The sequence below is a fragment of the Solanum tuberosum genome, unplaced genomic scaffold, assembly GCF_000226075.1.
Source record: "Solanum tuberosum cultivar DM 1-3 516 R44 unplaced genomic scaffold, SolTub_3.0 scf00682, whole genome shotgun sequence".
Taxonomy (NCBI): Eukaryota; Viridiplantae; Streptophyta; class Magnoliopsida; order Solanales; family Solanaceae; genus Solanum; species Solanum tuberosum.
This window is the reverse complement of record NW_006239635.1, coordinates 17,415-42,660: the sequence shown is the minus strand read 5'-3', so window position 1 is coordinate 42,660 and position 25,246 is coordinate 17,415. Positions and strand designations below refer to the sequence as shown.

General features: G+C 35.5%; 6 protein-coding genes across 7 annotated transcripts; 4 read left to right on the top strand and 2 right to left on the bottom strand.

The window, feature by feature from the left end:
• On the bottom strand, nt 1–3,470 carry LOC102587269 (uncharacterized). Of its 2 annotated transcripts, none has more exons than XM_006367022.2 (4): nt 3,388–3,470; nt 2,330–2,507; nt 737–998; nt 1–563 (listed from the first exon to the last, which is right to left on the bottom strand). In XM_006367022.2, exons 2-4 carry the CDS (start codon nt 2,496–2,498, stop codon nt 218–220), a joined length of 777 nt encoding a protein of 258 aa, XP_006367084.1. In that variant the 5' UTR covers nt 2,499–2,507; nt 3,388–3,470; the 3' UTR covers nt 1–217. The 2 variants fall into 2 exon arrangements, with proteins under 2 accessions (XP_006367084.1, XP_006367085.1); XM_006367023.2 differs by having other exon boundaries at nt 3,413–3,470.
• Nucleotides 3,471–4,973: 1,503 nt separating this feature from the next.
• Nucleotides 4,974–8,722, top strand: LOC102586934 (uncharacterized). The gene is made up of 9 exons (XM_006367021.2): nt 4,974–5,242; nt 5,896–5,960; nt 6,177–6,238; nt 6,328–7,362; nt 7,475–7,550; nt 7,638–7,760; nt 7,838–7,882; nt 8,001–8,096; nt 8,217–8,722. The coding sequence occupies exons 1-9, from the start codon at nt 5,062–5,064 to the stop codon at nt 8,547–8,549; spliced, it is 2,016 nt and encodes a 671-aa protein (XP_006367083.1). The 5' UTR covers nt 4,974–5,061; the 3' UTR covers nt 8,550–8,722.
• Nucleotides 8,723–10,387: 1,665 nt separating this feature from the next.
• LOC102593472 (putative F-box protein At3g25750) lies at nt 10,388–11,573 on the top strand. Its single transcript, XM_006367039.2, has one exon. It carries the CDS (start codon nt 10,400–10,402, stop codon nt 11,531–11,533), a length of 1,134 nt encoding a protein of 377 aa, XP_006367101.1. The 5' UTR covers nt 10,388–10,399; the 3' UTR covers nt 11,534–11,573.
• A 2,188-nt stretch (nt 11,574–13,761) lies between these two features.
• On the top strand, nt 13,762–14,931 carry LOC107058944 (uncharacterized). Its single transcript, XM_015305216.1, has one exon. The coding sequence runs from the start codon at nt 13,762–13,764 to the stop codon at nt 14,929–14,931; it is 1,170 nt and encodes a 389-aa protein (XP_015160702.1).
• Nucleotides 14,932–15,226: 295 nt separating this feature from the next.
• LOC102586596 (receptor-like protein kinase HAIKU2) lies at nt 15,227–18,650 on the bottom strand. Its single transcript, XM_006367020.2, has 2 exons — nt 15,909–18,650; nt 15,227–15,811 (listed from the first exon to the last, which is right to left on the bottom strand). The coding sequence occupies exons 1-2, from the start codon at nt 18,553–18,555 to the stop codon at nt 15,432–15,434; spliced, it is 3,027 nt and encodes a 1,008-aa protein (XP_006367082.1). The 5' UTR covers nt 18,556–18,650; the 3' UTR covers nt 15,227–15,431.
• A 3,806-nt stretch (nt 18,651–22,456) lies between these two features.
• LOC102586271 (malate dehydrogenase, glyoxysomal-like) lies at nt 22,457–25,191 on the top strand. The gene is made up of 9 exons (XM_006367019.2): nt 22,457–22,629; nt 22,760–22,975; nt 23,440–23,754; nt 24,034–24,123; nt 24,225–24,308; nt 24,430–24,465; nt 24,560–24,649; nt 24,792–24,886; nt 24,963–25,191. The coding sequence occupies exons 1-9, from the start codon at nt 22,555–22,557 to the stop codon at nt 25,033–25,035; spliced, it is 1,074 nt and encodes a 357-aa protein (XP_006367081.1). The 5' UTR covers nt 22,457–22,554; the 3' UTR covers nt 25,036–25,191.
• Nucleotides 25,192–25,246: the final 55 nt, after the last annotated feature.

The following is a 25,246-nucleotide window of genomic DNA, read 5'->3' as shown; positions in this document are numbered from 1 at the left end:
TTATACTGACCTTGTTTCTTGAAGAAGCATAAATTGATTTTTGTTGAAGTGGGCGTGAGAAATGAAAGGTAATCTTTACAGGAGAAATGTGCAAAATATACAAAAGTACTCAACAAATGGAACTTCCATGAAGCAGGAGCAAGAGTTGGGACGATTAACATCTGAACGAACCTATGAATCAACAAGGAACGGATAAGTACCGCTAAGGGAATACTATCTATCTGTGACGTTTGAGTCTTTTCTCCTCTCTTCTCCTACTTTTATGCTCCTTGTCCTTGGACTTCTTTTTTGATCTATGTTTCCTACAGTGGTCATGGTGCTTACTGGATTTAGCCTTCTTTGGGGCCTTTCTCTTATCATCTGACAGAGATTCATTTTCTGAAGAACCAGGGGAATTCAGCCAGACGGGCTTCTCTGGCCCAACGACGACATGATACCCGCTACCTTTGCTTAGTTTCATATCAGGACTTGCTGACTCTTTTTCTCTGGGATCTGGACTAGAAGGAAGGTAAGGACCAGCTTCATCCATCCGTGACCCAACAGTCCCTCTGCCTCGCTTGACCCTGCCAATAACAAGATGTTCAATTAGCTATGTGAGGCAAATTGAGGTTTTGACACCCTAAAGACAAGTGAAATATAAGACTCAATGCATGCATCCACAAAAAGATGTGGTCTGATTTCCTTCTTTATTTTCTTTTGTCATTGCGCGAATAGATGTTTTGAAAGAAAGACTGACCTCGAATGTAGAAATGCCTCAATTTCAGCATCTCTCAATCCTTCATCTTCACTTGAATGAGAATCTTGTATCTTCCTTTTCTTTGATCCCCTTGTGCCAGAATCAGTATCATATCTCTCATGTGACCTCCTTTCCGAGACACTAAAACTATGACACTTTGTATCACTGTTATTATCTGCCGACCTTCCCTCGATCCTGTTTTCAAGCTTCACCTCTTTCTGCCTTAACTTCCACATCTCATTTACTTCAACAGCCCGGTTAGCTGCAATTGGTAAAATTTAAGAGTCACAAAAAGATGCAAACCAGAGCACTAATATATGAGACCTGTCCACTGTGCCGTATATGTGACTAATTTTACCCTTCAAATACTACACTTCACATTTCCCAGACTGACAACCATTGTGTACACTTCATATGTAGGTTCTTCACACATCGAGTCCTACACAACCTACTAAGGCAGCAAAACATCATTCACACGAAACAAAATTGAGGAAAAACAAATAAGCATATGTATGAAATAGTTCTTATATTAGCTTGTACACAACTTAAATCAACTTGTACACAATCACTTGATTTCATAATACTCATGCGGGAGATACCTTCTTTTTTTTTGGATAGGTTAAGGATTTTCATGTACACAACGTACACAAAGACTGCCACAAAATTACAAAAAACTCAGTTCCTTTACATTACTGTAGGAAGCTGAGACATTCTAACATATCATCCACTGTGTAAAAATTTTCTAATCTACACCAAAAAGCCAAAAAAGAAATACATCGATATTTCAAAATATGAATATTTTCTCATAATTTGCTTTAAAATCATATTTGGTTTCTTTCTTTCCATATCACCAACCCACCAAATGCAAGCTGGAATTGTATCCCAGATCCTCCTCTTATGTTTCCCAAATCCTTTGCCTGTCGAGCATTAACGAAGCTGCCTAATAGCCCTAGACATAACACAACTGATGTGGACCATATTGAAGAATAAATTCCAACCTCATATGTGAAGCTAAAATGTAAAATTAAATGTTTAGTATTCTCCTCTTGCAGAAGATACTGATACAACAATGCACATATGCACAAAGTGGAAGAAATAGTTCTTCCAACAGAAGGCCCTTTACTCTTCTGCATGGTCTTTGACTTGGTTAATTCTTTTCCTTGTTAGTAGGAGGCTTTTGCGTCCTATTTCTTCTTCTATTTCCTTCACTCACTGATACTTTTGTAATTAGTCTTATAGTGCTCCCAACCTTGGCTTAAAGAATCCAAAATGCAAAGCCACAAGAGATCATACTCTAAGCTTCCATACTTCGTTTTCACTTAAAAATCTTTCGCACCAGTTGGCTATTCTAAGCTTACATATATATTGTCACTACACTACACTCTAAATTTGCTCAGTAAGAAGCTAGTAGAACCACCAAATTTCTGCCTAGAGAAAGTAAAACTAGCTGAATAACTGACACTAACTCCAATTAAGTGCAGCCAGATATTGATTTACTTTGGGTGAAAGAGTTTTTAAAGACAGAAAATGAGAAATAATGGATCAGACCATAACAAAAAGCTAGAACTAGATGGGAAATAAAGTGATGCTTACCTTGTTGTACTCCAAGAACAGTTGCTGTTAAAAACCGTGAATTTGGTCGCCCCCTGACATTAGGCCGATGAAGATAAGAAAGTGCACCCTCTGACTGTGCTTGCCGCCGCAATTCTGCAGCCTCTTTCAAAAGAATTGTCGCAATTCTATTCTCTGTCTCCAAATCCATATCCAGCACCTATAACATTACACAAGAGGCATGGTTGACTATGCAGAACAGCAACTGGTCAAATAATGAAATCTTGCAGCAGAGGTAGATCCAGCATATAAGCAGCTCCGACTACCTATAAACCAAATCTAAGAAGATATTTGTAATTACATTAATCATTTAAATTATGCAGCCATTGCCTTCAAATCCAAGATTTGTCTGTCTGAAGTTGACATATAAAATTAGCCGATCCCATAACCATAGTGGGAAGGCAATGATGACTTCTAAGTTCTATCAAAGTAAGTTGTTCTGAAATACAACATATATGTTTTAAATATGCAAAACGCCGAGTAAAAACGTCTTCTTTCTTCATAGATAAGAATCAACAAATCAACTACGTCCCAGCCCCACGCTAGTTGGGTTTGACTATATGAATCCTTTATATTCATTCCACAATTCAGGCATAATTTGTGTTTTGAGATAAACTAGAGCTATCTTCTATCCGTAGGCAATACAAAAAATTAGTAAATCCATAACTGCAAGGGATTCCACAATGGAGCCATACGGTACAACACAAACAGGCATAGAGATACATAATTTGCTGTAAAACCAACCCATTACAACAGAAAAGATGAAATTCATAAAAGACTTGAAATTTGAGACTTTGGTCAATCAAGGCGGCTCAACCCTAAAGCAGTGGGTTTAGGCCCTCAAAATTCCAATCTCCTAGAACCAAAAAGCCCTAAATTCAGTTCGAAAAACGAACACATAAACATACACATCGGAAGACGCCAAATCGCACAGAAAAGAAATAAATTCGATTAAGCGAAGAAACACAAGTCGAGATCAAAAGCAGAGCAAGAAGCGACAGATAGAGTAAACCCTAAAGATGAAGGAGATAGATACATACTTGGGAAGAGAGAAAAAGAGGCAACCTGCGCTTGGAAGGACCAAATCTGATGTAAAATCTTGATTCCAATACGAGAAGCACCGTCTGAAAGTATATTATAAATATTTACTCTTTGTATTTATTGTTAATAATATACTTCCTCCACAATTGTTTGTCAGGGTAAGGTCATGCACATCCTTCAAGGAAAATTTAATACAAGGTGTAATTTGACTAATATAATTCTACTATACCAAGAATACCAAAAATCCACATAACATTTCAATTGAACTACACTATCATTAAGGGTAGAATTGGAAAAAATTGACTAATTATTTCTTAATTGTTTAAATTGACAATTAATCTTGGACTTCTATTTTTAGTATACCTGCCAAACAATTGTGGACGGAGGGAGTAATAATTACTAGTATGTCTTTTGAAAATAACAAATTTATCTATCCCAAAATAGTATAGGGTTCCATTCCTAAATTTATGAAAATAACAATTAGGAAACTTTTAAACTAGAAAATTTAAAGTAGAAAAGCATGTAAAAATACTTCCAAAACTAAGAAACAAAAATAAGGAAAAAAGTTATCAAAATTTGGACCAAACACACGCTTATTGAATAAATAAATAAGGTATAGGTAAAAGTGGCTGGAAAAAAAGAGAAGAAAAAGAAGAGATAAAATTGACATTTATTAGCATCAAATCCACTCCTATTTCTCTTGGTTTGGGCTTGAGTTTCTACACTTCGGCTCTCCTTTAGGTTTCTTGTAGCCCGAATTTGTTTCCTTTGATTTTGAATTTGAATCATGAAATATGCGTGAACATTTATTCACTTTTAGCTTTTATTTTTGGGCTATTTTTTTATGATAAGCATTTTTTTTTCCATGAAAATTCATCAACTTTAACGAAGGTATTCACCATGAATGTGGTCAACTATCTCCTCCATTTTGCTTATAATATTTATCAAATATTTATTATATATTTAATGAGATAATTTATCATCACACAAATATGTATAACTTATTTTAGATTAAAAATTTTAAATTAGGTAATTAACACTACTTTAAAAAATAAATTTATGAACAAATATTGAACCGTGCACCACACAAATTTTTCATAACTAGCACTCCCTCCGTTCCTATTTAATTGTCATCATTTTAGATTTCACGTTCTTAAAATACTATATAAGTTTATCATTGTACTCTTCTCTAATGTTCTCTTCAAGTCAAGTTTTCAACTAACAAACATGAATTAATTAATTTGACAAATGGACATGAATGATTTACTTAGTTTTTCAGATATATTTTCGAGGTCAATGACTCTCTAGAATAAAATAGAAAAAATAATATTATTTATACAATGATTTTGTAAAACAATAAATATTAAGAAACATTTACTTTAAATAAGGATTACATGAAAATAGGTAAAGGGGGAGTAGTGCATACGTAAACTTAACTTAAACGCCAACTTTAATTAGATTCATGTATCGGGCGAAGTTACAAAAGTGGCCCTGGATGTGGTTGAAATGACTAAAATGCCATTGTAACGGCTACTTACAGACATGTCAGTTCAGTTGTTTAAAACTCAGTCCGCCTTCTCCCTTGTCATAGAAAAACACCAACAAAAGCCAGAGTTTCTTGCCTTTTTCTTTCTCTCTCTCACACACAAATCACTGTGTTGACGCTCCAATTAATGGCAGAAGATAAGCATCAGCCTGAAATCGAGCCCGAGATGGACGTAGATGAAGGAGGAGAAGACGAAGACGCAGATGATGAAGTTTTTTACGAGAGAATTGAAGCCCCAAAGTTCGTAGATTTCTCAACTCCCGACCACTACCGCCCTGATGATCGTTACTGGTTCTGTCTCCGTGTTGGTATGTAAAACTTTTTTTTTTGTTTATAAATTCAACTTTAATTGAACTCTTCCCTCTCTCTGTTTACTTTATTTTGTGCATTTAATGATTGACTGAGTTCTCTTAACTAAGATCTCCAATTGAGCTTTTCATAATTTCTTTAGGTATCAGTAGATCTGATTCTTGAATCTTGTTCAGGTTTTGAGTGCGATTGACAATTTGATATGAATTCTTGTACTCTTCTGTCTTAAGATGAATTTAACCTAGGTCTAGTTTTACCTACGTCCCCAAACCCCATTTGTGGAATTATATTGGGTATGTTGTTCTTGTTGTAGTTTTACCTTTGAAGTTCGTAATTAGGAATTTGTGATGCTTTAACTAGTCAAGATTGTTCAAAGATGTGTATGAGATTGGTAGTTAGCTGCTTTTACACATATTATTGTACAAGATAGTGGACCACAGTCCGCACCAACAGACAAAGAATATGTTATTTCAACTTTAGAAAAGCCTAATTTGAGGGGCAATTGGGGTGTGAGAGGAGGGGAACGGGGGGGTTGTGAGTTGATGATTTCTGTAACTTATTAGTTGTTGAGTGGAAAAATTCAAGTTATAAATATCTTGAACTTTTTAGTTGTTGGAACTCTATAAGTGTATGACTTCTGTTCTGTTTTCAGGCTGCGACCAGAAACATGAAGAAGAAATGGACTCAGAGAAAATCTACAAGGATTTCATCCTCCGAGTAAGATCCTTGATTGCAATTTTTCCTTCTGGATATAACGACTAACCAGAGCTTAAATTTAACAGTGATATGAACAATAAGGATTCATGTAGCCAGCAACAAATTTGCTTGAGATTGAGGCGTAGTAGTTGTTGTTATTGTATATATAATGACTGATGGCCTTATTGATATTGTACTGAAATTCTAAGTTTTTAATGTTGTTTTCTTTGTAATCAGGTAATGGCTGCTAGAAGCCCCAATGTTAGACTTCAGAAAGCACTAAGCAGACATGCTGCAGGGTATAGTAGATCAAATACTAATAAAGTTTATGTTTTATCTCATTGTTTCACTACTTGACAGTTGACATCAATTTAATTTTATGTTTCAGCAAGAACTTAAAGTGCCCACTTACAGTGCCAGCAAAATCTTCCAAGTCTAGACTGTCAAAGTTAGCTGCTGTTTCAACCATTTCTCGTAAATTGATTGAAGACAAAGAGAAGACCAGTTCTCATAAATTGATTGAAGATAAAGAGAAGGCTGGTCATCCATCAAAGTCAACTGCCACTCCAAAAATAAGAGGAAGACAAGTTGCTGCCAAGTATCTAACAACCCCAAGGAACAAAAAATGCCTTCCAAACCCAAATTCCTTTCATAGTGTGCAAAATCCAAAGCCTGCCCTTGATGTTCCAAAGAATAAGATCATAGCTAAGGCTTTGGTTTTCCACTCCCCGAAGAAAGCCATCAGTTTAAAGAAATCAGTGGAACTGCGAATTCCCTTAACCAAATTATGTCAAGGAATCAAGAAGCTAGAGATAACAGATCAAAAGAAGCGCCTACTGAAGTACTCCGGGAAGTCAAAGGATACAAAACCTAATTGCAGAGATGCTATGATGAACAGAAATCCTCAGAAGGACAAAAGCAAGACCCCCAAGAATACCGGAAAGTCTCAAACTCGAGTACCAAGGGAATCCAGACCTTTACACTCAACTAACATTCAGAACCAAGCTAAATTGGGTAAGCAGTGCCACTCCAAAAACATGGCAGAAAATGAATGCAGCAAGACAGAAGTTGATTTAGCGTTGAGAGACGGTAACCAAGAGATTGCTACTGCTTTAGACAACCATAAAAATTCTGCACAGCCAGAAGCTAATGTCTGCTCAGCTTTACATTCTACCAAAAATATGGATTTGGCATCAGCAGATGCTGTGACGGAAGAATTGAAAAGTGATGCTGATCAAAAAGATTTGGTGGGAAATGATCTCCCACAAAGTCAACTACCAACTGGAGAGGATCATAATGGTACCGAATTGAATACTATGGACCATTCCATTTGTTTCCAGACTTCAGAAGGGGAAGGACATCACCACAGTGAGGGCGTGGACAGTGATGACAAAGAGAACGTTTCCGTCCCCGATGAGAACAGGTCTAGAATCAGCTTGCTTTTCTTGACATGTTTTAATCCAAAACCTCTTCAAGCTATCTTTTACACAACTAGTTGTCACATTGGTGCTTATGTGTATATAATTTGATTGCAGAAGTCCCACCAACAATTTAAACCAGGCTGGACAAAAAGTTCTTGGTGTGCAGAAGATACAAAAAATCGTCAAGAAGGTATTGACCTTCTTTTTCCTCTTTTAGCTTCAGCCTTCAAATGACTGCAATGTATTGACCACTATGTAATATGATTAATGTGTACAGAATGCTCAACCAGCAGCCAAGAATCTTAAGGAAAGTTTGCTTTCCACAAACGCTGGAGTTTCAGGGATGAAGCCCAAGAAGCCAAAGCCTACAAATCCTAAACCTTTCAGGCTAAGAACTGATGTAGGCAATTATATCCTCTATTTTACTTGATTTAATATTAAGTATTAAATGCTTATGACTGAGCAATGGATTTTCAGGAAAGGGGAATTCTTAGGGAAGCTGACTTACAAAGGAAAAAACAGGTGAGTGATATTCAAGCAATCTTTTCATTGCCACAACTAGGGGGAACCATTTCCTGTTGGAATTATGTCACCGTGGTAATTAAATCTTCTCTTGAATATGTTGTTTGTGGTATTTTAGGGTAATGTAGAAGATCCTGACAACGAAAACAGATGCACCAAAGACAATCCTGAAGGCAATGAGAAAGATTCAAAGGGCTTGCAAAATGATTTATCCGTAAGTGTCATGTATCTTGAGATTTTCTTTTATTTGTTAGTATGCTTCATTTTTTACCAGAATCACTTGGCTAGGAAAGGTAGGAAGATTTTAAACCATGTCATATCTGATAATTTGCAGAATGAGAGTGGGATAAAAAGCAGTAAGACTTCAGACGGGAAAGTGAGATTGAGGAAATCCAGTATAACACCAGAGAGATCTAATGCTACACAATTAAAGACAGCCAATTTAAGAAATGCTAAATCTCCTATGGTATCATGTTTGAGACAAGGTCAGCAACTCACTGTAATACAAGAAGCATCAGCTGACAAATCCAAAGCTAAGGCTTTGACGCCTTCCAGAATGTTATCTCATGGAAGAAGGCCTCTGACAATTCCAAAGGAGCCACACTTCCACAGCACTCACCGGCCCAAAAGTTGCACAAGAAACTTAGTGGAACAAGTGCCCATGTAAAAGGATTTAATTAATTCTTGAGTTGTGTGTGTATGTACTTCAAATGATTCATTTGAGTAGAACATTAAGTTTTGAGTTATGTATGCACAAAAGTTACAGAAGAAACTAGCATACCCTTGTTATAACACCCTTGTAATATTCAAAGTTAATTCAATTAATTCTTGAGTTGTGAATGTACTTCAGATGACTCATTTGTGTCAATTTTTTAAAAAATTTACAGAAGGGACTTCAACGGAAGTAACTCAAGTTGTTCCTGGTAATCAATTCTCCATCAAAGTTTCAATACCAAAAAGGCTGCTTTGAGGAGCTGGTGATATTGCTTTTTCTTGCATGTCGAATAGCCACCAGTTTTCACCTATTTTCTGAGTAAAATATATGCAGTTGCTCCTGCATCCTAGCTTGTTGGCATTAATCCACATACAACATTCCTCTTTGACGAACAATGTTCTATGCCCTAGGCTTTCCATCTTAACCCACAGTTTTGGAATATCTAGCCTGTAAATTTCAACATCATCTACTTTCTTAATGGATCTTTTGGAGATCAAGAAAATCAACAAGATTTCCCCTTCTGATTCAACTAAAATTTCCTTGAATTGCCTTGAAATAATACAACGAACAGCCCTGCTTGAGCTGATCTTAGTGACACTAAGGCTAGAATCAATTCTTCAATAACTGCAACGGTTCCCTGCAAACTCAATGCATAGAATTTCCCGTTAAAGCCAATGTCATTTACGAACTAAAAATGTTCACCTGAGCCAAAAGGATCAGTGACATTACAGTCTTGTTTTTTCCACACACATTCTTTTCTGACTCCCATTTTACAGAACACAAAAGCTGGGGAAGAAGCTCCTGTTAGCACCCTAGTTATACATCATTTCCCATGACCTTTGAGATACATGGGATGAAATGTAGATAAAGTTGCAAACTTGAATGGAACGCGAGTATCCCAAGTTGGAAGTTTACAGTAAGTCCCTCTGTAGGATTTCCACAAAAAGATATCATCTGGATAGTGTCCAACTGCTATTAGTTGACCATGGGAATGACCCCTGAAATATATCCAAGGGTCCTTCCATGTTCTCCATCTTCTACCATAAGGCCAGTAATCTCCCGTATAAAACCAGATATGGAAGCAGTGAGAATGATTCGTGTTTTGTTGAATTTCAGTGAGTTGTGGCCATAGGGACTTCCCTCTTGGCCTACAACTTTTTGACTTTGCTGATCTCCATGACTTGGTGACACCACTACAACTGTTAGACTCTGTTCATTTGAGATTAAGCTGGTGAGTTCTTTGGGAAGATTTGGACATGGCCTTGAGCTAGTATTTGTTTCTTTCTTTGGTGAAATTTGATTCTTTTCCTTCTGGACTTTTTGAACCATGTTAATTTTTTTTTGCAAAACGAGAGCTCGAGAAGGAAATGGTATGGGAATGTGGCTTGAGGCTGGGGCTTAAAAGTGACCAAGATCAGATGTGGCCACCAAGTAAACATAGCCTCCAAGTTAGTTGATCTCTTGGAGCACAAGGTTAGTGGTAGTTTCTTTCAATAAATAGCTGAGTTGACTATTTAGATGCCTTATTATGTTGGAAGGAATGGACACTCAATCTATAAAAAATAATTCCTTCAAATCACAATTGATCTCTGCACCTTATTGCATATTTTTATATATCCAATTGATCAATAAAACATATAAATGATGAAATATTTTTTGAAGAAGTCAACTATCTTATTTCTTGGAGCCAAAGACTAAATAAAATAAGCAGCTGGGACAGGGAGGATTAGATTATAAAAGCATTTTTTGGATTGTCAGACAAGATCAGAATTAAACCTTGTTCTTTTCGACAATATCTAAACATGGCTCCAAATGATAGGAGGAAACAGAAAATTTCATCTAAAGAAGAGTCAGCCTATGTGGAACCATGGCGAAATCTTCCTGGAAAGCTACTCAACTTTCTCAAAAAGCAACGGAGACGTTCAAATTTAATTGAATCCATAGGTCCTGCTGGTGTTACTAAATCATGGAGATGTGCTTCCAATAAATGTAGTTCTATTGCACAATCACCATGGCTTGAGCTTTCAAATGAACCTCAATACTATTGCAAAACTCAGCAGCATACCTTCAACCTCTCATTCGAAGAATCTGGTTGCTATTGGTGGCATGGTAGAACAAGACCACGTTATGATTCTTGGAAGCATTTTCACTGCTACTCACCTTGGTCGATTGTGTATGGAGAAAGGATACCTATTGATTACTGCTTTCTGAATAGTTCCAAAGGAGGCTATGGTTATTGGGCTACTCCCCCATCCGATCGCAAAATATCATTTTTATTTCCTTATTCCAGTTATGGTTGGTGCTGCTGTTGTTTCCCAACTTTTGTGGTTCATCAGTTAGGACAAAACAAAAAATGGATGAAACAAGAATGCAATCAAAATGGCCTTATTGATCCGAATGATCCTAAGGGGCAACTGATACAATTCTGTAATGCCATTATCTTTGACAGGAAGTTTTATGCACTAAGTTTGCAGGGGACCCTTGCAGTAATAGAAGAGAGTGATGAATCTCAGTTTCAAGTCACGCGATTAAGTAGAAAACAAGCCATTCCTTCAAACTACTCAAAGCGGTTCATTGAGTACTTTCTTGAGTCTAATGGGGAAATCTTGCTCATTTTCTTGATCTCAGAAAGATCAAACAGGATAGTGGACAAAGTGGAAGTGTTCAAGCTGCAGATTGAAGATTTGTCATGGTTAAAGCTGGACAACCTTGGAGATAGAACGTTATTTGCGGGGATTAATTGTTGTATGTCAGTGCCTGCAAGTCAAGTTGGCTGCAGAAACAACTGTGTCTATTTTACTCATCATTCCATTGATGGTTGGAGACTGTATGATATGAGAAGTGGTTACATTTCCCCTTGTTATGATGATGCTGGTTCCGAGATTAAAAACCCAACTTGGGAGGAGCCAATAACTGGAAAATCATCACGACGATGAAACACGTTTATGATTCAGTATCTCATGTATGTTGTATTATCATTCTAACATGTCGTGACTCGTGTGAAATTGGACATAAAGTATAACTTGTTGAAACAACTCTTATATTGAGAAGATCCGTTTGATACCATTGTTGGCTTTTTTAAAAGATGATGAAACAAAAAAAGCTGAATTTAAATAGCCAACTTGAATTTTTTTTTACATAATTCAAAATTCAATAAACTACAATATCTCAACATAATAAAAATTTAAAATTCAAATCATCCTAAACCTGAGTAACTTAATGAAATATTAGCAATTTGAAAACAATATTTCAGTCAAGTTATTCATCAGGCAATAAACCCAGCCTTGGTCTGTGCTGCTTGACTTCTATGCTTGTTCCGCAACTTAGTCGTTCCCTTGTTCAGCACAGAATTAGGTGACATAAATATCCTCTTTTTGCAATCCCTTCTTTTTACGTCTTCAGGTACAAAAACTCGAAAAAACACCTCCTCAAAGTCAGGTTTGTGCAGTTCAAAATCATCACTACATTCCCTCGTTGTTGCTGGTTCAAAGCGAAAAATATCATGGAAATGTTCGTTTTTTTATCATGTGATTTGTGAAACCGTAGCCTAAAAATCTTCTTATGTAAGTTACCTGTTTCAACTGTGACCAGGTTCTAATGGTGATTTTTGTTCTGCCTAAAGTGAGAGTGCTTGTCATATCGTAATCATCCTCGAGAACTTTTGAAGCATCATGTTTGGTGCCATTACATACTCTCTTTATATGATCCATTATGCCATCTTTCATAGCCTTCGTCCAAAACTTGACCTAGTTGAGCAGGAAGATCAATCAACCCATGAAATCAATCTTTTAGATAAAGGTAGATTCTAAAATTGCTTTGGATGTTTTCAAGCCAGGATCTCAATTTCGTAGAAAACTAAAACAAGTAGGAAGAATTAAAGATCAATACAATCTACCAGACGATTATGTTTAGTGTTGATTTTGAAGAAGCAGGGCATAAGCTGTTGAAGATCAAACTGGAACCTGGTAATGAGATTGGAGTGTTGCAGCGGAGAGGACAAATCTCAGTTACTACAGACATTTGGGCAGCCATTTTGCATTTTGGGACATTGGTGCATAGATTTCAAATTTATTGACTAAACTAGAGAACGTCACTTTCTTAATAGTGTGTTACTTAGAGTGTATTTTACGCGTTCATTTTTACTATTCACTATATTAAAAATAAAATATTACTTTTACTTCTCTATTTTACGTATAAAAAAATGATTATTTTTCTTATTTTATCCTTAAAAATAATTTATTCATTTTCCAAGTCCAATGAAACTATACATAATTAATATGGATATTTTGATAAAATATTTACTTTATTTAGGTATATTTCTTAAAGGGAAAAAGGACAAATGTACCCTAAACTATCGTAAATGATATGTAAATACACTCTGTCACATTTTTGGGACATTGGTGCCCCTGCCGTCTAAAAACTAGAACATATATACCCTTTATACAAACAGACATACACGTGAAATAATCTTATCCACTGATCCGACATTTATTAAAGATCGGATCGATGGATAAGATTGTGTCACGTGTCCCTATTTAGTCTTCCGTTAGAGTGAAGGGTATATATGCTCTAGTTTTTGAACGGCAGGGGCACCAATGTCCCAAAAGTATGACGGAGGGTATCTGCATATCATTTACGATAGTTCGAGAATATATTTGTCCTTTTTTCCCATTAAAAAATGCACACATTTTCAAGTAGCCCCGGAGAACATAATGATTTTCCTTAGTAACAATTTTTTTATCCACCCTGATAAATCTTTGTTCGTTTTACAAAGTAAACACAAATTAGATCTCTGCAACACCTGCAATTGGATCAGTACCCTCATACACCATTCTTCACATCCTGAGGAATATGCACTTCCATTGTTGTTTATAATGCAATGCCAATATATTAGGATCCAATGGAACATGAAACAATAATCATGGTGGTTGCATATTGTTGGAGGGTGGGGGGGTTAGTCAAGCATCTAAATGGTCAACTCTACTCAACTATTTAATTTAGTCACAAAACTTGTGTCCCAAGAGGTCAACTACCTTGGAGGCTACGGTTTCTGGTGCTTCTTTTAATATTAAAAAAAAAACAGCAGGAACATGGAGGCAAGCTAATATAAAAAGGTGCATATTAGAAGTTTCAGAATAGTCCTCTCTTCATCTATTCTCTAAAAATGAGTCGTCAAAAAAAGAAGGAGAAGCTTGTCAAACCTCAAGAAAAGACTAAAAGCTTCCTAGAGCCATGGCCAAATCTCCCTCAACAGCTCCTCGACTTTATGGGAAGGCAACATCCTGATGAAACCAATCGTCTTATGCAAAACATCAGCTTCCTTGGTGTTACTAAATCATGGAGATCAGTACCTAAGCAATGTAGTACCAAAAATGCACAATTACCCTGGCTTGAAATTTCCGACAAAGATCATTTCTTCCGGTCCAAGACTCAAGAGCATACCCTCAACATCCCATTTCGACTAGGTGAATATTGGTGGTACGGTAGAAGGACATCATGGGATATTCCTTGGACACATTTTCATGGATGTTCACACGGGTTGATTGTTGCTGGAGGGAAGGATCCTGCAATGTACTGTCTCTTGATTCCTACTTCAAGATTCACTTATCGGAGTATTCCCACTTGGGATCCCACAATTCCATTCAAGTTTGCAACTCTGTCTTCAAATCCTTATAACAATAACAAGGCCTGTTTTCTGATGGTGTTAACAGGATGTTCCACTCCAGCCTTTGTGGTTTCTCATCTTGGATACCAAAATAAATGGATGAAAGAAGAGAACACCTTGCTTGACCCTAACTGCTCAAAAAGGAAACTAATGCAATTTACTAATGCCATCGGCTTTGAAGGTAAGTTCTATGCATTAAGTTTACAAGGTACTTTAGCTGTAATCGAAGAAATTGAATCCAGTTTTCAAATCACTAAATTAAGCAGAAGCCGAGCAGTTCCATCAGTTTTTCCAAAACACTTCACAGAGTATTTACTTGAATCCAATGGAGAGATCTTGTTGATTTTCTTGATATTTGAACAATTGATTAGGAAGGTGGATAAAGTGGAAGTGTTCAAGCTACAGATGGATGATCTATCATGGTTAAAATTGGACAAGTTTGGAAATAGAACATTGTTTGCAGGCACTAATTATTGTATGTTCGTTAATGCAAGTCAATTGGGCTGCAGAAGCAACTGTGTCTATTTCATTGAGCGTGCTACTAATACTTGGCGGTTTTATGAAATGGGAAGTGATACTATTTCTCCCTGTTTTGATGATTATGGTTCTCAAACAATAAGTCCAGTATGGGAAGAGCCAATAGTTGAAAACAAATTTCTTGTAAGATAAAAAAGGAAAGTGTTATATCCAGTTTTAATTAACTTGTGTGTGTTGTATTACCAATAATATAAATAGAACAGCATTCAAGGAACAACTTGAAGCTCTTCATCTGCCATTGTAATTTGTCATAATTGGAATGTCCGGTTAATTAAGCTTTCTTTAACATCTGGAGTAGATGAACGTACTCGGGAAGGAAATGATCTTACATGAAATTTTTTTTTAAAATCACTTTGATAGGGATTGGCTGGATGATATGCAAAATTAAATTATTTTGAACCAGAGAAAAATGAAATTGGTTGTAGGGTAGATCAACTGCTCAGTTTGTATAAGTAATTTGGATGTGAAATACATTACTTGCTAGTTGGATTTATTAATGCAGCTGTGAAATACACTATTTCTTCAAAAGTGTCATATGTACACTAAGCATTCTTTGTGAACTTACAACATAGTTCAATATTCTGCAAAATTCCATTGCTCTCAACGAGATAGTTCAACATCATGACTTGCCATTAGTTAGCAAGTCCTTGTTTCCTGCCATCCTCATTCGGTGAATTTACGACTACATTTGTCAGCTTGCAAGGCTCGGCTTCTTCTAGCATATGAACTACCATCCTCATGGAAGGTCTTAATGCTGGCGTCCTTGATGTGCAATGAACTGCAATTTTAAGAACCTCAACAGCATCTTCTTTGAACCCCTCGAAAATGCTTGAATCCACCAAATCGATCATGCTAGTGTTGTTTCTTATCTTGCTACAAACCCATTGGACTATGTCACTGTTCTCCCCGAACTCTGCATCCACTGGCTTCTTTCCAGTCACCAATTCCATTAGCACCACCCCGAAGCTATAAACATCACTCTTCTCGGTCACCTTGGTTGTGTAAGCATACTCTGTTGTGACAAACAATGAAGAAAGAATAAAATTTAGAATTTGCCAAATAATTTTTAAGTGACTATGAAATGGAAAAGGGAAGAGAAAAATATTTACCAGGAGCAATGTAGCCATGCGTCCCAGCTACAACCTGAGAAGAGTCCTTAGTACCATTAACATGCAAAACTTTGGCTAATCCAAAATCAGCAATTTTTGGCTTCATCTGTTCATCCAACAAGATGTTGCTAGACTTGACATCCCGGTGCATCACGGGGCTGTCATATCCGTGATGCAGATACTCAAGCCCTTGAGCAGCACCTAATGCAATGTCATATCTCACCAACCAATCCATCTTGACTTTCTGAGACGTGTGCAATCGGTCCCATAAGCTTCCATTAGTTAAGTATTCATAAACCAGCATATTTGAGTCCTCACTTGTGATGCTACAGTACAATTTGACAACATTGACATGCCTAATGGAACTTAACGTGGTCACCTCAGCATCATACTCCTTTGATCTTCTATTCTCCTTCACCAGTATGGCTGAGCTGTCCCGGTAACTTTTTTGGTCACCAGAATCGGATTTAACAATGTGTTTCACAGCCAACTGTTTTCCACAATTCAAGACTAATCTGTACACATTCCCTGAACCACCTCTTCCAATCAAATTTTCTTGCTTCAATGCCTTCAAGACTTGATCTTCACTAAAGCTCAATACATGAAACTGTTTGATATCCCAAGAATCAAGTCTCTTTACGGGAGTGTTCTGATTATTGTGCTTAAACTTCACATACACGAAACACGTAAGTGACAGAACAAGAACAACTACCCCAGCTATCAAGCACAACATGACTGTCCTGTGGTCTCTAGATGTGTGAGGATCTGATGAACATGGCCTGAGGCTACCAAAATTCTCACTACAAAGATCTGGATTTCCCAAAAAGCTATTACTAAAAGCTTTTATTGATAAAGAATCCGGTATGCTACCACTCAACCTATTGTTTGACAAATCAAGAAGGCTTAATCTTAAACTCGAAAGGGTCGCTGGAATTTGACCTGAGAGCGTGTTATCAGATAGATTGAGAGAGTTCAAGCTACGCAAAGAGCCAAGACTTTCGGGAATTGCACCAGAAAGTGAATTACCAGCAAGATTAATTTCACAGAGAGAAACACATGATCCAATAGAATCTGGAAGACTTCCAGAAAACAAATTATACTCTAAATGAAGAGTATTAAGCTTCTTAAGTTCACCTATTGCTGCTGGAATATCACCAGAGAGCTGATTCGCGCTCAGATTAATGGCTACTAATGAAGAAACTTCTGATATTGTCTGTGGTAATTGACCATTGAACCGGTTGTAGGCTAGGAACAACTGTGCTAAAGACTTTGCTTCACCAATATTGGATGTCACTGGGCCTTCAAATAGATTCAATGTGAGATCAATGATTTCCAAATCTGGCAAACTCCAAATTCCACTAGGGACTACTCCTGAAAGTGAATTGTTGCTAACCCGTAAACGCTGCAACGACAAACAAGTAGCATAGTTCGAAGGTATCCCACCAGTGAAGTTGTTCTGGAGAAGCAAAAGATCAGTCATACTCCCTTTCTTGCACATATCAGGTGGTATTGAACCAGTGAACATATTCTCAGAAACATCAATGTACTGAAGTTCTGCCCATGATCCAATATTTTGAGGAAGAGAACCAGAAAACATGTTTCTGTACAATGACAGTTCTGTAAACTTGAAATTTCCAAATTCAACAGGAATCTCACCAGAAAAATGGTTTTCAAACAGCTGCAAAGATTCAAGAAGAGATAAAGACTTGAGCTCTGAAAGATCACCTTGAAGATTGTTACTTGAAGCATCAAAATTGACAAGGCTACTGAGATTCCCAAACCCCACAGGGAACTTTCCTGTTAGTCCATTAGAATAAATCTCAAGCTGTTTAAGCTTAGTAAGTTTGATTATTCCATCTGGGATTTTGCCTGACAAGTCATTATATGAAAGCTCAAGATTTTCAAGCAGAGTAAGATTTCCAATACCTTCTGGAATTTGGCCTTCAATACTACTATTGGTAAGGTAAACCCAATATAACTTATCAAGATTCAAGATTTCAAGAGGGAATGGACTTTTATTAAATGAATTGTCACCCAAACTCAAGAAAGTTAGACTAGTAAGATTTCCAAGTGAACTCCATGGAAATGAACCAGAGAATCCACTTCTATTGAGATTCAAAAACTCCAATTGGCTTAAAGAAGACAAATTTGGAACTTCCCCTGAAAAAGAATTGTTACCCAAATCCAAATACTGCAACTCTGTACAGTTTTTCAAATGGTCACTGACTCTACCATACAAGTAGTTGGTACCAAGAGAAATTTTTTCTAGTGATTTCAGAGAGCATAGTGAATCAAAAGAGACAACCCCAGATAGATTCTGTTCAGAAAGAATGATTTCTTTAACCAATTTACTGTCAGAATCACAGAAAACTCCAGTGAAGTTGCAAATGTTATTCTGAGGTGTCCACGTGTCAAAAAGATGTGAAATTTGTGTTGTTTTCAGAGTGGATTTGAATTGCATAAGGAGTTGTAACTCATCTTGTTGATGAGAAGGAGAAATCAAGAATATGAAAAAACAGAGCAATAAAATTGGGCATGGCCGGAAAAAGTTGGCACTGGCTGACATTTTTTTTTTTTTCGCTAGTAAGAAGAATAGAGAAGAAAGTTTGATATGGCTATGTTTGATGTTTGGTTTCTGTGGGAACATGAAATCCACGAGAGAGAAAGTGGAGAATTTTTTCTCAAGAGGGTGGCCATGAGAAGTTTCCAATTCTCTATATTCACACTCGTCAAAAGTTTCACATGCTGATTTGAAAGATTTTTTTTTTTTTTAAATTTGATGTCGGGTATTATTTTGGAGATCGATTAATTTAAATCTGTATTAGTCTCATTTTAAGGAAAACACTATCAAAAAGAATTTCATACTCATGATTCGAATCTGAGACCTCTTTTAACAGAAGAGCAGATTCATTGGTGGTGATTTGGAAAATTGTTAGTCCTCGCTTTCAATTTATTTTTATTTTACTTTTTTTTTTAATTCGTTTCATAAAATATATTTTTTTAATAGTAAATTTTCATTTTTTGACTCATGTTAAAGACAATAAATTTAATGAATTTTTTAATATATTTTATATATTTTTTATTTAAGATCCTAAACTTTAAAAATCTTGCTTATTTTTAAAAAAAATATTTGTATTCTGATTAAAGTTAGATAAATAAATTAAAACGCAAAAAAAGGAAATACTAGTATCTTACATATGCTGGTCAAATATTAGTACATCTCTCTGACGAGAATAATCAACAACGTCAAATCAAGTGGAATAAATATTTGTATATAAGTGTACTAGTAATAGGAAAAGGAAAAGGGAATTTTAACCTTTTTTACTGTTCTGCCGTGCATTTGTTTAAATTTATTTGTCTTACTCTTTATGATAATTTATTTTTTTTAAATGTCTTTTTTATTTTTTAATAATTTTTTTATTATAATTTTTTATATAAAATATTTAATATCACAAAATTAAAGCGAATAAATTATGGTTAAGCCAAAACTGAATAAGAAACTAAATTGCACAATAAATTATTGTTAAGCCAAAACTAAAATTATTGTAATATATTGAAGTATTGTCGGTTGGGAGGTGGTGGGGTGGGGTAGGGTGAGGGGGGTGTCTTTAATTTTATAAGAAACTAAATTGCACAATTGAGACACTTACAAATTTCTATATGCATATCCTAATTCCTAGTCTTTCTTTCCAACAACTTTCAAATTATCTCCTAAATGGAAATAGAGAATTTTAAGTTAATAAGTACTATAAATTATCACTACACTCTGCAATTCTTTTGAAAATTTTCTATTTTGTGTGTATTTCTAGATCAGTACATTCAAAATTTAGATATTGTGAGATTTGAATTTAAATAATTATTCATAGAAATTGCACATAAATTGATGGTTCGATGGATATGCATGCCTCATATTCCATAAATTAAGTAGGAAACTAAAATAGCATAAACATTTATTCGTATTAGTTATGAAAAATAAGATCTTTGTCCCTTTTTAGTAATAATTATATGGAATTAGTAACATGAGTACAAAAACAGATAGACAAAGTGACATAATGAAATCTAATAATGGCCGCCAAGGTTGACTCAATAGCTGCCATTTTTTAGGGAAAAAAAGGAGTAGCAGCTACAAATCAATCTTGCCACGGCTTATTTCTTTTTGTTATAAGACTTTATGCTATAATAATTATATGACTTTTGGTACCTATCTTTTTGGACTTAGGTAAATGGAAATTCTAAGTGATAACTGACTAATGATTTACTACCTTTTCTACTCATGATGATTTATTTTTTCTACTAACTTTAGCCAGCAACATGTGCATCCTTCTCAAGCTCTTGGCCATTATCAAAACATTTCTCTTATTCAAATTATATATATGTGTGAATTTTATTTGCTTTTAGCATGAACGAATTCAGAATTTTAAATTAATAAATATTACTAATACTTTTTGTTTTTCCGCAATAATAAATGTAGGCTCAATATGTGTTCTATATGTATCATGTCAATGAAATAGTTCGATATATACAAATAAGTTATAACATTTTGATATATATTTCAAATGACACTAAATAAATATCGTCATGTCTTTCACTTTTCTTGTAGACTACCATAGTGCACTATATATTCTTAATATACTAAGTACACATTTGTTTTTAGTCCTCTCTCTTGGTATAGTGCATGTTAATTAGACGAACTTTTTTTGGGTCATATTTTCATGAAAACCATGTGCTACTACTTTAGACAAAAAGAGGAAACGGTAGGTGAAACTTATACAATGATCGTACCAATTATTGTAGCAAGTGAAATCTTTTATTGATTGAATAAATAACAAATAATCTAAATTCAATAGCAAACTAGTATTTTTTTTTAAAATCAGGTTATAAGTAATTTCTTTAATTAATTAAAACACAATTGTGAAATTAATATCAAATTTCAGTTTTCTGCAGGACTTACGGCAATGTCACAATCGAAATTAAAGAATTACAATTAATAAGAAGTCACTAGAAAGAATATGGGAAATATAAATAATAATTAATTAGAATCAGATGCCTAACTGATATTATGAATATTTTGCTTCTACGCTTCCATTTGATAGTGATTTTTAGTCACCTTAAAAGTAAAAGAATGGGAAAGAGATCTATACATTTATCCAAACTTCAACACATAGAAATCGTTCAATATATCATAATTTAAATCGCGGTGTCACAAATTCGAATCAAAATAATATTTTTATATATTATAATGTTAATGGTATGAGAAAAAGCACACGAAAGAAAAAGGATAGAAAGAAAAAGAAACTAATTAATGAATGATAGTGGGTGTTTAAATTATGTGAGGAGCCTAATAAAACGTAACACATAATTGACTTATCATTAAGGGACAAAAAGTAAGTAGTTGATATGAATAAACTATTGACAATGCTTTGTATTTTAGTTGGAAAAAGTATAACTTTTAAGTATAGTTGATGCATCAAAATCTTGGGTATAGATAGGCAAAATGATCATTATTCCTGAAATCAAAAGATTCGATGCATGTGTGTGTTGGTTAAGAATATTAAAATGGCTCATTTAACTTTTGATATAAAACCTTTAGAACATAAATCAATTGGTCCAACTAAAATTTGAAGTTGTTCGAGATTTAACATTTAAAGTTTGGGATTCAAAATATTATCTTATATTTGTTCTGATAAAATGAAAATAAACATTGTAAAAATACATTTGATCGTCGTACAAGAAACTCACACCTATTATATAGTTAAATAAAAATACGAACACCGCACTTTGAACAGTTCTACGCTACTTGCCTCTCCACCCACCACCACCACTTGAAGTGGGAGGTGGTGATGAGATTTCTCAAATATATAATCAAGAGTTTCACTTATTTAACTGGACCAATTTCCTTCTGAGAAATACAAGGCAACTTTTTTGGTCTTGGTGTTCACTTGGACTAAGACTTTGCAGAATTTAGGCCCATTTTTCTGCAGCCCAACTAAATTATACTAAATACTTGTACTGCAGAAATATGTGACTAGTCTTAGTTTAAGAAAAAATAAAAATATGGTCCGTGATAATCATAAATAGATTATAATCAATGCGATTGGTTTTACAAAAAATGTTTATTAAATTCACAACATACTTAAAAGAACATCTCGATCAAAATCTATAATGTCTCACTAACAAATGAACATACGAGTTGCCTGAATGTGAATTACATAATCAAGTATTTGAACACAAGTTATGCCCAAAGTCATTCAGTCGAAAACACATCTATATGTGAGTCACACATTACGTCATAAAGAAATAAATGTATAAAAAAAAATACTACTACTTAATACTTGAGAAGCAATACTGATTGAGACTTTGGAGAATCATCGTGTACTAAGAGCCAAAGAAATTATAGATTCAAGTTAGGGAAAAAAACTGATTTTTGTGTACCACAAACATTATAGCATAGGGATAATTCTTGACAAAAATTGTTTTCCACAAAAAGTTTGAAAAATAAAAAATAAAAAAAATTCCTTCACCATTCACCTTATATTATTATCGTTTTATCCACACAACATTTTTCCCCCTTTTAAAAAAGAGTTGAAATATCCTAATTAGAAACAGAAAAGACGCAAATTTTCTTTCATTCCAAAGAATCAGGAAGATGCAGCCATCAGGTGCAGAAGTTCACCAACGAATTGCCAGAATTTCAGCTCATCTTTACCCTTCAAATCCCCAGGTCTGTTCTTTTTCTACTGGGTATTCAGTTGAATGAATTTTTAAGTTTAATAGATTGTGAATTCTTGAAATTCTGACTTGAACAAATTATTTGATAATTAAAACTGTTGTTTTTCGCTATACTCATAAAGATGGGAGATGGGTCTATTTTGGAAAGAACAAATTGCAGAGCAAAAGGTGGAGCAGCTGGATTCAAAGTTGCTATATTGGGTGCTGCTGGAGGAATTGGGCAGCCACTTGCAATGTTGATGAAGATGAATCCTTTAGTTTCAGTTCTTCATCTCTATGATGTTGTTAATGCTCCTGGTGTTACTGCTGATATTAGCCACATGGACACTGGTGCTGTTGTGAGTTCTTTTCACCACAACCTTCACTTCTTTTTTATTAGATTATCGAGTCAATTTCACGTATAGTCACTGATCTATATCCATGATTAATGTTAAAGTAGATAAACTTTCGTAACTCTACTGTTATGGTGAGCGAAATTCAGTTACCTTAGTATAACATAAGTATTTGTTACTTTAGTGTTATAGTGGATACAGATCAGTTACTATGATGTGACAAAAGATAGTTTTGTGACTCACGGATTATGGTGAAGTTTAGTGACTATCCGTGAAATTTAATCTGGATTTGCACTGGGAAGTCCCACTTTGGGGTAAAATTGTTCCCAACAAAAGACAACTCCATGCCCAGAAGCTCAAATCCGAGAACTCTGGTTAAGGATTGAGGAGTACTTACAACTCCACCACAACCTTTTGTGGTTGAAATTAACTCTTCTAAGATGGCGAATAATATTCTTTTGTTCATTTAGGTGAGGGGTTTTCTAGGGCAAAGTGAGCTTGAGGGTGCACTTACAGGAATGGACCTTGTGATCATACCTGCTGGTATTCCACGAAAGCCAGGAATGACAAGAGATGATCTTTTTAAAATTAATGCTGGGATTGTGAGGACCCTCTGTGAAGGAATTGCAAAATGCTGCCCTAATGCTATTGTTAATTTGATTAGTAATCCAGTGAACTCCACAGTTCCTATTGCAGCTGAAGTTTTCAAGAAGGCAGGTACTTATGATCCAAAGAAGCTTCTTGGAGTTACCTCACTAGATGTTGTGAGAGCCAACACTTTTGTGGTAAGTCTTCCCGATATACCACTTTTAAAGTGTGTTCTGTTCTCGTTGAACTTCATTAACTTTGCTCGATTTCACTGTTTATTTCTTAGCGTCCTCTATATCAGCTAACTGTAGTTATCTAATCTTTCCCAAGAGTCAATGCTTTGTTTTTTGATAGATTTTCGTGCTTTTGAAAATTTCACCAGACACCTCTGTCACTGTTTTGTGGCTCCATCCACTTACTGCTAGACCTTTCTTTTTCTTTTTCTTCTCCTTTGTATCTGATTGAGGACCTTACAGGCAGAAGTCTTGGGACTAGATCCTAGGGAAGTAGAGGTTCCTGTGGTTGGAGGTCATGCTGGGGTGACAATTTTGCCGCTTCTCTCACAGGTCTAACAAATTTATACTTAAGCAGATATACAAAGAGAAACTTTCCTGCAACCTGAAATCTCCTCTGATACTGTTAATGTGAACTTTGTAATGTATTGTAGGTCAAGCCTCCTTGCTCCTTCACACATGAGGAAACAGAATACTTGACCAAGCGCATTCAAGATGGAGGAACAGAGGTTGTTGAGGTATTGTGCAACTACCATCTAGCATAACGCGTGCACTACTTTGCAATTCAGCATATACTGATAATTTCTTGAACCAGAATTGAACTGTCATTTGTCACCTCAAAATTTTTTATCTTTGCAGGCAAAAAAAGGGGCTGGATCTGCAACTCTATCTATGGTTAGAATTACTCATTGAATTATTTCAGTTTATGCTTTCTGAACATTGAATATGGGCATATTGAGTAAAACTGAATCTATTGCAATGCCTATAGGCATATGCAGCTGTAAAATTTGCAGATGTTTGCCTCAAGGGCTTAAGAGGAGATGCCGGTGTGGTGGCTTGTGCTTTTGTAGCTTCTCAGGTACTTTCTCAAACTTATTGGCTGCCCCCTTTATAGCCAATCAAGAGCAGAAGGCTAGACATAAGTGCAAAAGTCCTAACAAGCCGGCTTGTTTTCTTTCCTGTCAAATTTTCCTGACTGGCCAATAACAATTTTGACACAGGTCACAGAACTCCCTTTCTTTGCCTCTAAAGTACGACTTGGCCGTACTGGAGCTGAAGAAGTCTATCAACTTGGTCCCCTAAACGAGTATGAGAGGTAAGAACACTCAGCTTGATCTGCAATTCTTCGGATATTAGATAAGTTAGTCATCTGACTGAGTAAATTCCAACAGGATTGGACTTGAGAAGGCCAAGAAAGAGCTTGCTGAGAGCATTCAGAAAGGAATTTCCTTCATCAGGAATTAGTATTGAGTTTCAAATTCAGTAGTACTTTTTCTGATTGTCTGGTAAATATTATAAATGAAATGGTTGTCTGTCAAGTACTATGCTAATAAAGAGTATCTACATTCTGTCTGTGAAACGAATATTATTCAAATATAAGCTTCATGTGCTTTGCTAGTTTTGGTAAAAGAACAAACTCTTCTGTGTTCCACCAGATGGAAAGCGTTCTCATGTT

Bases quoted from the DNA above. Each gene is read 5' to 3' on its own strand.
- LOC102593472 (XM_006367039.2), top strand. From the start codon at position 10,400: ATGGCTCCAAATGATAGGAGGAAACAGAAAATTTCATCTAAAGAAGAG.
- LOC102586596 (XM_006367020.2), bottom strand. From the start codon at position 18,555: ATGTTCCCACAGAAACCAAACATCAAACATAGCCATATCAAACTTTCT. The intron at 15,812-15,908 runs GTAAATATTTTT...TTGTCACAACAG, and splicing joins GCATGGCTACATTGCTCCTG to AGTATGCTTACACAACCAAG.
- LOC107058944 (XM_015305216.1), top strand. From the start codon at position 13,762: ATGAGTCGTCAAAAAAAGAAGGAGAAGCTTGTCAAACCTCAAGAAAAG.
- LOC102587269 (XM_006367022.2), bottom strand. From the start codon at position 2,498: ATGGATTTGGAGACAGAGAATAGAATTGCGACAATTCTTTTGAAAGAG. The intron at 999-2,329 runs GTAAGCATCACT...TACCAATTGCAG, and splicing joins TGTTCTTGGAGTACAACAAG to CTAACCGGGCTGTTGAAGTA. The intron at 564-736 runs GTCAGTCTTTCT...TGTTATTGGCAG, and splicing joins GAGGCATTTCTACATTCGAG to GGTCAAGCGAGGCAGAGGGA.
- LOC102586271 (XM_006367019.2), top strand. From the start codon at position 22,555: ATGCAGCCATCAGGTGCAGAAGTTCACCAACGAATTGCCAGAATTTCA. The intron at 22,976-23,439 runs GTGAGTTCTTTT...TTGTTCATTTAG, and splicing joins ACATGGACACTGGTGCTGTT to GTGAGGGGTTTTCTAGGGCA. The intron at 24,650-24,791 runs GTACTTTCTCAA...ATTTTGACACAG, and splicing joins GTGCTTTTGTAGCTTCTCAG to GTCACAGAACTCCCTTTCTT.
- LOC102586934 (XM_006367021.2), top strand. From the start codon at position 5,062: ATGGCAGAAGATAAGCATCAGCCTGAAATCGAGCCCGAGATGGACGTA. The intron at 5,243-5,895 runs GTATGTAAAACT...TTCTGTTTTCAG, and splicing joins CTGGTTCTGTCTCCGTGTTG to GCTGCGACCAGAAACATGAA. The intron at 6,239-6,327 runs GTATAGTAGATC...TTTATGTTTCAG, and splicing joins CTAAGCAGACATGCTGCAGG to CAAGAACTTAAAGTGCCCAC.